This window comes from Thunnus maccoyii, chromosome 24, assembly GCF_910596095.1.
Source record: "Thunnus maccoyii chromosome 24, fThuMac1.1, whole genome shotgun sequence".
Taxonomy (NCBI): Eukaryota; Metazoa; Chordata; class Actinopteri; order Scombriformes; family Scombridae; genus Thunnus; species Thunnus maccoyii.
Genome location: NC_056556.1, coordinates 17,415,416 through 17,429,044, shown reverse-complemented (window position 1 = coordinate 17,429,044; position 13,629 = coordinate 17,415,416). Strand labels below are relative to the sequence as shown.

The 13,629-nt window shown below is 38.8% G+C and overlaps 1 protein-coding gene across 8 annotated transcripts in view; it reads right to left on the bottom strand.

Annotated features, from left to right (window-relative positions):
* Positions 1-13,629, bottom strand: part of dmd (dystrophin) — a 320,772-nt gene that overhangs the window by 174,518 nt on the left and 132,625 nt on the right. For 7 of the 8 annotated variants that reach the window (XM_042405326.1, XM_042405321.1, XM_042405323.1 and 4 more), the window contains 3 exons: positions 4,073-4,201; positions 1,286-1,381; positions 477-575 (listed from right to left, as the gene is read on the bottom strand). In XM_042405326.1, coding sequence (XP_042261260.1) covers positions 477-575; positions 1,286-1,381; positions 4,073-4,201 — 324 coding nt within the window. The remainder of the gene's footprint in view (positions 1-476; positions 576-1,285; positions 1,382-4,072; positions 4,202-13,629) is intronic. The other variant, XM_042405324.1, reaches the window with a different exon arrangement.

The window sequence follows — 13,629 nt, the reverse complement described above, 5'->3', positions numbered from 1 at the left end:
GCTCATTCTTTTCTCTGAATACACAGCTTTCCTAGGTATTGGACATAGTATATTGTTATGGATTGATGTCTATAATTCATTTAAACTCTTTGTTGTTGTTTTTTTGGTGAGTTTTGTCTGTGCACCACTGACTTAAGCGAAAAAAAAATCTTGTGCAGTTGAAGAAACTGTCCAAACAAAAAACTGAGATCAAACAACTACAACTTCTACTATTTCTGTTAAGTGCACAATTTATGGCTACAGTATATTGGCTTCATGAATTTTAGCAGATTCACTCAAAACTCAAAACTTTTTGATGAAACATTCACGAGAGAAGAGTGTTTGTGTCAAGTGAATATAAAGTTTTATGTCACTTTGACATTGGGTTTAACAGTATGGTATCCACATGGATGATCTGTTAAAAACAAGATGTTCTGAAAGTATAATTACTTGCAACAACCTTGTTGTCATCACAGCTTCACTGCTCTGGCTCTCACCTCATGTGTGTGGAACTGCTCCTTCACCTCCTCCACATGGTTGGAGATGGGAGGCTGGCTCTGAAGCCCATCTTCAGCTGACAGCAGCCATGTCAACACCTTGAAATTCACAAGTGAAATATCATGATGAACTAAAAGGAACACCGTGGCAATATTTCGTATTTTTGTTATTGTCCACAAATCCCATGAAAAGACCAAAACCAACAATGTGTTAGTCTGTCTCTCAGTGCTTTCTGACTTCCCAACTCTGTCTGTGGCTCTCAGCTCCAAGCCCATTAGTTCCTACTGAAGATGTAAATCTTGAAAAACACCTCACAAATAATTAGTTCCATTTTTATAAAAGGCTCAGTCATTTCCTAAAACAGCTGTTCACTGTAGTTTTTAACAAACGTAACTCAAACCGTGAATTTGTGAATTTTTTGGGGACTATTTTCAGCGGTGGAATCATCCACATTTGGTGCTCTGGTGAGTATTTCTGGCAGCAGAACGATGTATATGGGATTGAATCAAAATAAACTATAGTGTGTGTTTTCATGGTTATGAAGGAACATGTCACCCAGTTCATCAGTGTGACTCACTGATGTGTTTTTATTAGTTTTAGAATAAGATATAACAGACTTTGAGTACACACACAATACTTTTTATCAACTCACTGCTTTGGATTTTCATGGGATTTGTTGTGAAGGTGAACAAGATAGAATACCATCAGTTTTATCCTTAAACAGAAGAATAGTCAATAATATATGATATATACTGTAAGTTTCTAGTCTTTTGTCAATCTTCTTCTCATTATCACCACCATACTGTACCTCCTCCAGTGCAGCCTGGTAACTCTCCAGGCTGGTGGAGCCTGGAGGCAGAGGACTGAGGCCCCGCTGCAGCTCCTCTTGGCCAGGAAACAGGAGCTAGAGACGGAAAGGATGGGTGGGAGATAACGGGCACAGATGGAGCGTGAAAGTGAAAAGTGATATGAGGAGAAATAGAGGAATAGAGGGTGTCAGGTATAGAGGGTTAGGATAGAGGGGGTTGAGTAGTAGAGGGAAATGAAGGAAGGAAAGAAGGTGACGGGACAAGGAAAGAGACAGTATGTTAAAAGGGAGAGAAAAAGGGGGCAGGGCAGCAGAGAGATGAGAGAGAAAAAAAAACAGGCAGCATGAAAGAAAGGCAGGAGACAGAGAAGATAGAGAGAGATGAGGAGAGGCCTGTTAGTGTTAGCCATTACCGGTGCCGACAAGCAGTTCTGGCCTTTGTCCAACCTTAACAACTTGTCCTTTTTCTCTCTGGGTCTCTCTCTCTCTTCCCCTCTCTCCCCATATCTCTCTTGTGAGCCCACTACTGATCTGGAAACTAACAACTTCTCTCTTTTTTATCTCAGCTTGGCGTCCCTCCTCTCACTCTATTCTTCTCTCTGATAATAAGGTCCTGAAAAGATACACAGGGCCCATCCACGGTGCAGATAAGTGTCCAGCTTCAGTAAGCACCATTTTCTCTTTATACCTGTTTTGTATTACCAATGTGTTCGGTTTTGTCAGATGGTAGAGATTTAGAAATGTGTCAGAGTTTACAACTTGTAACACAATCAAATATAGAACAAATGCTTGTTACCTTTAAATCTATATCTATGATCAGATTTTACCTTTCTGCACCATGTTGTCCATATAAAACATGTCTGACTGAGGAAAACTGTGGCCAACGCATCGTAAAATGTCAACCCTGTTCCTCATATTCTTGAAAAGAAAACTTATAAACCAGGGGTATCTATGTTATGTTCTGCTTTACGCCCCGCATTTCAAAGAACAGTGGGAGTGCTTGAATAAAGCTTATCTGACAAATTATCTTTTCTTCTTGTGATGCTTTTTAGGTGCCTGCCAAGTTAAGTCGAGCACCCTGCTGGTACATTAAATATTTGACACAGTCTCTGAATACACTGCATTCGAGTCAGAGCAAATTATGGGCCACATTTAGCTACGCAGCACAGGGTGACGGCTTTGAAAATACATCTAAGCATTTTGAAATGCCATGTTTTGGGATAGAGGAGAGAAAAAATTCAACGTGGGGGGGATGCACAGTAACTTTGCTTTTGTGTTTCCGGGTGCTATTGTAGTGATGACAGATAGGGAAAAAAAACTTGTTAAGTTGGTTTGTGTTTTTTTGTAGGCAGTGATTTACAGAACAACTTTTTAGTTTGGATTAGCAACAATGCAGTAAGGACTACTTTAACATTTTAGGAAACGCTCTTTCCTCCTGAGAGTTACATAAGAGGATACCATTCTCATGTCTGTGTATTAACTATTAAGCTAGAGCCAGGAGTCGATAAGCCTAGCTTAGCATAAAGACTGACAGCAGCCTGGCTCTGTTCAAACATTCTGTTCAAAACAAGTTGTGCTTTAGTGAGCAGCTGCGTGCTGTAACTATTTCTTGGTGACTAGTGGTGAAAATGGAGAAATCAGATAATAAAGAGGGCGCAGATCAGTGCTTTTGTTGTAAAAAAAGACGTAAACGTAATTTTTCAATAATCATTTACTACAGAAATGTATCCATTGTAAAAAAAATTAAAAAACCCATCAAACAACAACATCAAACCCACAGCCAGTGTGGTCTAAAAGATAACATTGTAACATAGCCAACAACAGTCAGCTGGCAGTTTGCTAGTTTCTGTACGAATTAAACAATAAGATACAACACCTCTTATTCGTGAAGGTGCTGGTATGTTTGAACTTTGGATTGAGTCATGCTGCTTCTAGTCTTTGTGCTGAGCTAAACTAACCCGCTCCTGGCTCTAGCTCCATAGTTAATGCACAGACATGAGAGTGGTATTGAACTCGTCATCTACTGTTACTCTCAGAAAAAAGCAAATAGTATATTTCCCAAACACAAAGGAATATTTACAAGGACACATCTGAATAGATAGCAAGTTATCCAACTGTTTACTGATAAGAGAGCTGTCTGTACAAAGACGGATAAGAAAAGACGACCCCCATAAGCATAGCTGGCATTCAGTCTCATCAATAGGTCTTTTTCCCAGCAGACATTTTGACTTAGTCAGAAAAGCACATTAACAATGGCTCTGTACTATTCAAGTGTCCCAATAAGCCATGACAGTGTGACAGTGAGCAAGCATGCACAACAGTAGGACCTTGAAACTGAAGCAGCTAAATGGAATTCAGCCATTGTTAATATTGTTATTCACACCTGTGCTTTTCCAACTGTCATATGTCTACATGTCCATTAAAAAGGCCTATTGTTAAAACAACCATATCCAATAAACATAAAAAGACAATACATTTTGATGAATTAATGAATTAAACACACACACACTGCAAAAAATGTCCACCTCAACAAGTCAACATAGTCATAGTCAACAAGTCAGAATAAATCAAACCACCACGTTAGCATATGAAACAACCAACTTTGTAAGGGAAGTGAATGTAATTTACCCATCCTGATGGAATATTTTCATTTGTAAGTGAAGACACAAACATAGACTTGGTAAGATGGACGTTTTTTGTCAGTGGGGCAGATACAGGTGAGCAGACAAACAAATGCACAGACAGATGGACATTTGGCGTGGAGTGTTAGCGTTGCGAGACACGGACCTGATCAGTAAAACGCCTCCTCTTTTGCTCAGGCGACTTGACATATGCAGCCTGGGTGTAGGCATAGCTTTTATAGCGAGGCTGAGGGGAGGGACTCTGCACTCGCCCTTGAGCCACACTCACTGTGATCTGAGAGAGAGAGAGAGACAGAGGTGGACAGAGAGAGGAGGAGGAAGAGTTGGCAGATAGGTATGAGAGGACAGCAAAGAGAGGAAGATAAAGAGACAGAGAGGCGAGAGAATGCAAAACATAGAGAGCGAAAGATCCAAAAGCAAAAAAAAAAAATATATATATACAGAAGAGGAAGGAGCAGAAAATGAAGGGGTAGAGTGGAGGAAATGCAGTGTACAAGGAGCAAGTGATGATGAAGAGAGGCAAGAAAGAGAAGCAGAAAAGAGGAGAAAAAAAGAAACATGAATAATCACACATAAGCTCTGTTTCCATCCAAATGTCAAGCTAATTTTAGGTGAACTTTTGAAACTGCATAGAAAAAAAAAGAAGAAATACAGATTAGGTGTGTTTCCATCACCAGAGTGTCAAAAAACACATTTATGAGAGAAATGGAAAGTCTGAAAAATTAATATTGGGAAAGTAGTTATTTACTTTCATTTCAGCACATGTAGTACATGTTGCCATATTTCATGCTTGCTGAAGATGAAAACAGAGAAAATACTGCAATAAATGAAAATATACTAGGCACCTTACACAGATAATTATTTAAAGTACTATTTATTTGTTTATCATGTGAGTGTTAATATGCAGTTAAGATTCCTTTATCTAATTAAAAGTAAAGGTAAAGTATTATCAGGAAAATGTAGTTAAAATGCGACTATGTAACTATGTAACGACTATGAAATAAGAAGTAACACAATCTATTACAAATGAGAAGTTGAATATGTAAGCAAGAAAGTATACTGCTGTTCAATTGAGTACACTCAGGGGTTTTGCTGCTACAGCCTTAGTTGTTCTGGTGTGACCAGTAGCAGTGATTAATGTTAGTTAGCTAGAGGTAGAAAATGACTGTATAATAGACATTATTGAGTCAGTTTGCTGACTTTGACTCTTCTCTACTTGATTTACCACCTTGCAACAGCCACTTGTGGCCGCAGTGGCTGCTGTTCAGCACAAGTTACATAGTTTCACTTTAAGGCATCAAAAGTAAAAGTATTCATTATGCAGAATGCCCCTTTCATTGTGTTACATATATTATTGAGTTACTGATATATTAATGTGTAAGTTGCACTACAGTTATAGCTGGTCAAGGTGAAGTTAGTTTTAATTACTATATATACTGTTGGGAAAAACCCCCAGTCTTAAAACAATGAGTCCTTGTTTAAAAATGTTACAGAAATAAGTGTCTGTATCTTGATACAAGAAAGAATAGGAAAAGTTTTTCACATTATGTATTACTGTATATTTTAGAAACTGGTAACACTGTATGTTTATCATGAAAAGAAACTTGTAACTGTCAGATAAATGCAGTGGTGTAAAAAGTATAATATTTGCCTCTGAAATGTAATGCAGTAGAATAAAAAAAATAAAATAGAATAAAATAGAATTAAAAATACCTAAAATTGTACTTAAGTACTTGAGTAAATGTACTTTCTTACTTTCCATCACTGTGAATCTGTCTGTAAATGTGAAGACATTTGACTGGTACTTTGATGCTTCAGAATTCAAAGACACAAAAAAAAAGATCCTTGGATGGAAACTATAGATAATGCAGACATAAGAGAGACAGACAGTGACAGACATAGACGGAGAGAGGACAGGTGTGTTATGCAGAGGATGTGGACAGAATGAACAACATATAGAAGCACAGGTTCAAAGCTGATGATGCTGTCTGGAGCATACTCTGTCCAGCTCCTACAGACCCACCACACCCATCCAGCAGCTTCCCCGACACACTCTCCTTCTGCCTGCTGGTGCTTCAAAGTCACCAGTTTAACACTTTGTTTTCTCTGCGGGTGAAAAGATCATCAGGCTTGATGGCGTTGACATCCTGCTTCACACTCACTCAGGCACATTTATCCCAAACTAGCAACACAACATCCTCAGCAATTCATCATCTTCTCTTCATGGCTAACAAACAAATAACTGATCTTTAGTTTCATTAGTGTTTACTATGAGAACACTGAAAGAAATATACTGTATGTAGTGGCTCATTACTTTATTAATTCTTCTGATTTATAATTAAATTAGAACATACAATTACTATTGTTTTTTATTAAATTAATCAATATTTAATCATTAAATAATGTATGTATCAGTGCATTAGTAGTGAGTAAAAGTAGACCTCTGATGACGTTTGCACTGGGGTCTGTTGGGAGTGTACTACCCTGTGCAGAGCTGCTGTTTTTTGCAGCGGCAGGAAAGTAAAGGAACACAATGTTCACCAGAAGTGTGAGTGTACTGCACACTAAATCACTCTACACTGCTATGTTATACATTAAGTGTGCAGCAAACACACACTTTTTTAAATGAAGTCATACAGCTGTTGTAGATAGTTTGGATGGAATCTAAAAGTGGGGGATGAGTGTGTTTTTTCTCTCTGGTGTGTTAATGCCTTTCAGTCCTGCCTCTTCATGTGCATTAACACATAACATGTTCCTACTCAAGCAGAGACAGAGGCAATTATATGAATACTTCATTAGTTAGCTCATGACTCGCCAACAACTGAAATACAGAATCTAAACTGCAACTCAGAGCAAAACATTCATCTTTATGATATATTACAAATATATGGTCAGTGTGGGAATTCATCTGCTGCTATAACAGCCACCACTCCTCTGGTTTCAGGCTTTCCTCCAGATGGTAGAAACCTGACTGCAGGGATTTGCTCCTGTTCAGCCACAAGAGCTTTAATGAGGTCCAACACTGATGTTGGGTGATAAGGCCTGGCTCACACTCAGAGTTCCAGTTCATCCCAAAGGTGTTGAGGTCGCGGCTCTGTGCAGGCTTTATGGATCTGGCTTAGTCTGAGGCGTGGTGAAACAGGAAAGGGCCAACCCAAACTTCCCACACTGCTAGAAATACACTTTCATCTAAAACTTTGTTAAACTACTTTATATAGATTTGTTTTCCATGGCACACCCCTTTTACTATTAATAACGGACAACTTGTGGAGAAAGGTAACAGGCACTCAGATAACTGCTGCTCTCCACTGGTTTTGTGCTGGTTTGTAAGCAGGTTAAGTAAGATGTGTCTGTTTGTAATTTATTTCAGGTGTGTATGCTTGAGATGGTTTTGCCTTACAACTGTAGTTTTTTAATAAATATTTTTTCTACTAATTTGATGGTTATTTCTTGATTATTTTTTTTAAATTGTGATGTTGCCGCAACAGAGACAAATTTCTTCTGAGGGACATAATAAAAGTGACATTGACCTTGACTACAGGAGACTCACATATATGTTAATAATACAGTTATAGTACAGTTCTGGAGACCTGACCTGGTGATCAGGACCCTGACTAATAGTTCACAAGATAAATATTGTTGTGAGATAATTAATTTTCTGCTACACAACATTACATTCATTTTTTCAGACTATTTGCTTTTTCTCTTGAGAGTTACTGAACAATCTTATCTGTTCAGGCCTCTAAAGATAGTCAAATATTCATTTTAAAGGGTCACTATGTGTTTTTATGACAAGTGGAAAGTGTGAACTATCATTTCACCATTCTTAGCTATATATAACTACATATTATTTCCAATAAGGTGATTTTGATATTTATCACATTTTTCTTCTGTTTTTATGTATTTGTGAACAAAAATAAAAATGTGCTTAATGTAAATTTACTTTGTTTTTTATGCTTAAACAGCTCCAGATCAAAGTTAAGACATGGCCATATAATAAAAAATATATATATTATTTAATACATACATGTGAGTAAAGTGTTTGGTTGAGTTGATGACATTTTAACTCCAGGGGAGGATCATATTTTGGATGAACAAATAACTTTTAACTGATGACTGATTCCCCCGCTTGTTTGACATTTCCATGCTGCGTCGTCTATGACAGCTGGGTGAGCTGCTGCATCGCTAAAACCAAGTCAACCTTTACACCACAGACTTCATAAAAGTTTAATGTCTCCCTGTCTCGATTCCCTCTCCCCAGCTATCAATCTCCCCTTTCACCTCCACCCCTCGTCTCTTCTCTTCTCTCTCTTCTTTTCTTAACCAGTCGTTTCTCTGTCTGTCTTCCATTCCTGTTTTACCCCTCACTGCTTTCCCCTTTCTCTCTTTCAAGGTGGATTAGCTGTTTTTCCTGCTGTATAGATCAGACAGCCAGAGGTGACCGAGTTCCCGATCAAACGGTTGCTAGCAAATAACTTTTAGCGTTTGTTTCTACCCGCTCAGAGCATCAGACAGGTGAGGTTAAGTGCATCAGGACAACTCTGATAATGTCACAGAAATGCTGACTTTGTCCTACTTTTACACACTTGTCTCAAACTTTGGATTTAGAAATTTTTTCCTATTTTTTTTTCTTGGAGATGTTTCATGAAAAGCTAGTCTCTTTTCTTCCCGGGGTCCCAGGTGGTGGTAGCATGATGTTGATCTAAGGAGGTGGTGACAGCACTGCTTTGATGATGACAGATGAGGGAGGAGGCAGATAATAGCCGCTGTCAGTAACTCTCGTTTTTTTTTTCCCTCCCCTCGTCTTCCCTCTCTGCCTCTCGTTTTATTGCCGTCTGACTTGTTCCTCGCACTCCCTATTTGTCTGCTCCATCTCACTCTTCATTTCTGCCTTCTCCACCTCTTCATCTTTCTGTACATCTTTATATATCTGTACACCTCCCCACTTCCTATTTCTTCCCTCTCATCTTTTCTTCTATCCTTCCACTCTTTCCGTCAATCTGATTCCCAGAAGGAGAAGGCCTGCACTTTCTCTCCTCTCTCAGACGTAGACAGAGAGCTGATGGGGGGGTTGATGCGGCCATTAAACTGAGTGAGATAATAATATTACCAGCCATTACTCCAGGAAGCTCACTCCATCCTGCTTCGATTCAGCGCGATAGCATGACACTGACCTCAGCTTAACTCAGCTCTAAAGGTCAGTGCTGGTAGATCTAATTTGTGACTTGAGATTTGGTCTATTTTTACAGCACTTTTATTCAGGGGTTCTGTCTCAATTTAGCGGTCAATTTTCATTCCGACACTCACATATTTCAGGTGGTGACTGAAAGGATGGGATAACAAGATCTGACTGCCATTAGTCCTTACTGGAGGTAGCCAAGTGACCATGTCTTCCCAGCATGCCTGACAGGGCTTGGAGATCCCTCATAAACAAGTAGAAGGACAAGAACATCTACTTGCCTTGATGCCTCTGAGACTTGGAATATGTGACAAAAGGATGGCTCAGTGGATGAAATGGCAGATGGATGCTGTTTTAGAACACATGCTGTTACTGCTCTGTGTCCATAAGTGTAAAGATGGTCAATTACTTCAGTTTTATTACTGAGGGACTTTTACTTTTCATGCCAGAAAAAGCATTGTCTGCTTGCCAATCTTGGGTTTGCTAGTACAGGAATATGCACCCTTTAAAAAAAATGAAAAGCTACAAAATACAGTATAGTTCACCATAAAATGAGACTAACTGTTAAAAGAAGAAACAACACACTCTTCTTGTTACAAATGAAAAGTTGAATTCATATGCACCCTTGCTGAATTCGATACACTCAGCCTTGCTTTGTCTGATATGACCAGTGGCACATGGTGGCAAATGATAGCTATTTTTAAATAGATGCTGTTGTGTCACTGACATGAGTCAGTTCGCTATCCACCTTATTCTTATCCTCATGATACCTTGCAATTTTGGGTGCAACTTTCAGTTATTCTCTTCACTGAACCAGCGTTTGCAAGAGTTAGGGGTGTGCTGCAGGTGTCTTCCCTTTTCTTAGAGATTTTTGAGAAACCGATTTTAAATAAACAAGATATAAAGTTTTAGATATGCTGGTAGGTGGATTGTATCTGAGATAGCAGTGGCTTCATATTTACCACACAGACATGAGACTGGTGTCAATCTTGATGTGATGCTCTAACTTGGGTCTGTGTCTGCTTTGAGATAGACAAGGTTCTGTTCAGCCTCCTTAAACAAAACATGACCATCTTTATTACTATGGAAGCACTGATAAGCTTTTCAGATTGTTCATTGCCATTTGTCACAATGGAATCAATCGAGTAGCTAGATATGCTACTGTATGTTAACTCTTGCAGACAGAGGTTCAGCGAAAGGAATAACCGGAAGTCATGCCCATAATTCATGCTTGGTATCATGGTGAATAGTTCTGCTTTAAGTCATTATGCCATACAAACGTATAATTTCCAAGAAAACAGCATGTAGAGCATGTAAAAGTGGGCTTACCTGAACTCTAGCTTGGACTTCAGAACCAGGCAGCTAAAGCAAGACAGCTGTAAAGCTATACAGTTAAAGCTAGCTAGTTAGATAGCCACAGCTAGCTTTGGTTAAAGCTTAAGTGACCAACTCTTTCCTACCTGTTTGCCGTAAATGAAGAATCAGTTTTGATGATTCAGCATTTTAGTAATTCAGTTTGTTATCCCACATAAATAAAAATGTCTAAATCCAAACATGATGGGGAAAAAGCAATAGCAGCTGAATTAAAGAAGCCAAGATTAGCAGAGCAGATGTAACTTACTCTAGTGGAATTCACATGATGAGACTTCATTAGTTCAAAGTAAAATACTCAGCCTAAAAAGGTGTAATTTTTTTTATTACACAGTTCAGCTCACCAGTTTAACACTTAAAGCACTTTGCCTTTGTAGGGCTGAGTTGGTCTAATTCTCTTCTCAAAATTGTATTTTTTCTGAAATATATGAACTATTTTGTCAATGAAGCAGAATAATTCAACATTTCCCTCCAAGGTTTCACTTGTTATAGGACTTTTCTAGACAGTGTCAGTATTTTGCAGGAAGGCAGATGTATTACTTCAGTATAAATGCTTTAACATATTGAAATAAATATGCTGATTTTCACTGGAATTAAGTGGAGTTATGTAACCCTCTGCAAATATTCCCCCTTTTTCACATACTTTCACTTTAAAAATAATATTTCTAAGGTTCAATACTGTATATGGAATGAATTAACTCTTAAGAGGTATACTGTATGTTTTTGACACAGCTTCTTCATAGATTTTATAGTTCTGCTACATTTTGTCTTTTTAAAGGTGCAATGTGTAGAATTTAGTGGCATCTAGCGGAGTGGACTTTGCAGAAATGGAATACAATATTCATAAGTATGTTGTAACTAGTGTATAGCCACCTGAAAATGAGAATTGTTGTGTTTTCGTTACCTTAGAATGAGCCTTTATTATCAACATAGAGAGCGGGTCCTCTTCAAAGAAGGCTGCCATGTTGCACCGCCATGTTTCTAAAGGAGCCCAGAATGGACAAACCTAAAACTGGCTCTAGAGAGGGCCTTTTGTGTTTTGTTTCGAGTTTTGTGGCCACCATAGGTTCTCCTACATGCTTGGGGGTGGGGGGGGGTTCAGTTGGTGGCAATCTGCAACCTCACCACTAGATGCCACTAAATCCTACATACTGGTCCAGTGGCCCAAGGCAAAGATAAAATTGCTTATTTTTCAAAGTACGCCTACACACCAAAATGTTCCACAACAAAGATTGACCAGAAATGGTCTTTTTCTGTCTAAAACAATTTCAGGAGCAGTAAAGCTGAAGGGGTATTGTCTTTTAGGTCTGTGTGCCAGGATGTCTGCTGATATAATCATGATATTTGCTGCAGTTTCTTTCTTAATCACGCCTTGTGATTATAGTGGTTGTGATAATCTACTTACTGCCGGTTTCTCCAAGAAACCTGTACCACTGTGAAATAAATACACTATCAAACTGTTCATTATCCAATTTGTCATTAAAACAGAAGCATTTCTCTTAATCCCTTTAACCATGCTTGTGAGCCTGTGTGACAGCTGGTTAGCACCTTAATTTTATTTTGCAGAACTATGGGGAAAGAGGGACTTTCAGATCTTCCCTTAATGCTTTTTCACTGTTTGTAGAGATGTAAAAATGAAGCATCTCCATAGTAATGCTATTACTCAACCCTTCATTATCAAATTTATTCCAAAATCTTTCATCCTTCTTCAGTCTCACTGAAATACTACAACAGAGAGTGTGTCCTGCTGGGAATTTCTGAAGCCCACTTGGTAATCCTGATAAAGTGGCAGGTTGGCAGGATAGCGGGATGCGAGTGTTGATGCTTAGAAGGAGAGGAAACTCATTTTGCAGCTGGGTTGTAATCCCGTTCTGGAGCTGATAATATGCAGTGTACAAACAAACGCAGTCATTTGGTTGTATAATATGCAATACTATAAAGCCTACTTGAATATTAGTATTTAGTGTGGGCGCTGCTTCAACAACAAAGCAATGACAAATTGAGGTGAAAAAGTAGCTCTAATGACCCAGTGAGTGTACATAACACTTAGCTGAGCACAGACAACGCATGCAGAGCAGAGGCTCATGGGGAAAAAAAATCATTGCATCTTATCATCATCACGGCACCAAAGCAGCTTTCAGACCGACATTACTTCTGTGTGAGAAAGCCCAGCCCTCTCATTCATTTGAATGGAGCCAGTGCAGAGTTGTGGTGTCCCATAAGCCTTTAAATGTTTAATCTGTAGCTCCAACTGGACCTCCTGGATCGTATACATGCCCCCAACAACGCAACCCATTGCATTGTTGGCCTGAATGCAGCCTAAACTGTCATAATTATACCAAAAGGCACAGACACAATGACAAGAATCGCTGCAGTGACAGCAATGGCATGTTACTATGGTAACATGATGCAATGCTTCTATGACAATGTCTAAGGCTCATTATTTCTGGTTTTCTCCCAAAAATTTGGGGGGATTTTTTTTTCTTATTACATTTTAGAAATGCTACTTAAGTACTCCACTTCAATCGTTTCCATTGAAGTAACAGTGTTTGTAAATGTTCCTTATGGCTTCATTCAGACATGAAAGGACATGTATGGAAAGAGCCACATTCAATCTTACAATACCTGCTACCTGGTACACAAGAGGAAGAGGTGTCACAGCTGAGAACAGCTGGGAAGTTACAGTATCAAGAAGAATTCATCAGTGATGGATTTTAAAATGTTGTTGTTGAAGTCTTAATTAATGACCAACGTGAGCGCCAGGGATGCTTACCGCCTCCTCTCAAAGTTAATCCTCTAAAATACATTTTCTCAGGTTTTCTCAGGCGTGTGACGCCTTGAAATTCTTTGGATCAGATTTTGGGGTTGTCTGGAGGACAGAGATGCTGGATTTTCTCTTGAAAAGGCACAAAACATGGGCTGCACTATAGACAAGGACCAGGATCGATTGATGCAATAAAGTGACTGTATATATAATTTACTAACTCAAAACAGAGGATTTATTGTTAAGTTTCTCTCTCTCACTGTGTTTAACCTTGTGCTGCTGCAGCCTTTGTGTTAATCTGACGGCATTCAATTCAGACTTGTTTTCTTGTTGGAAGTGTTGTTACTAGGTCCAAAAAGCTGGGCGTTGTGTTAACCCACACTACATG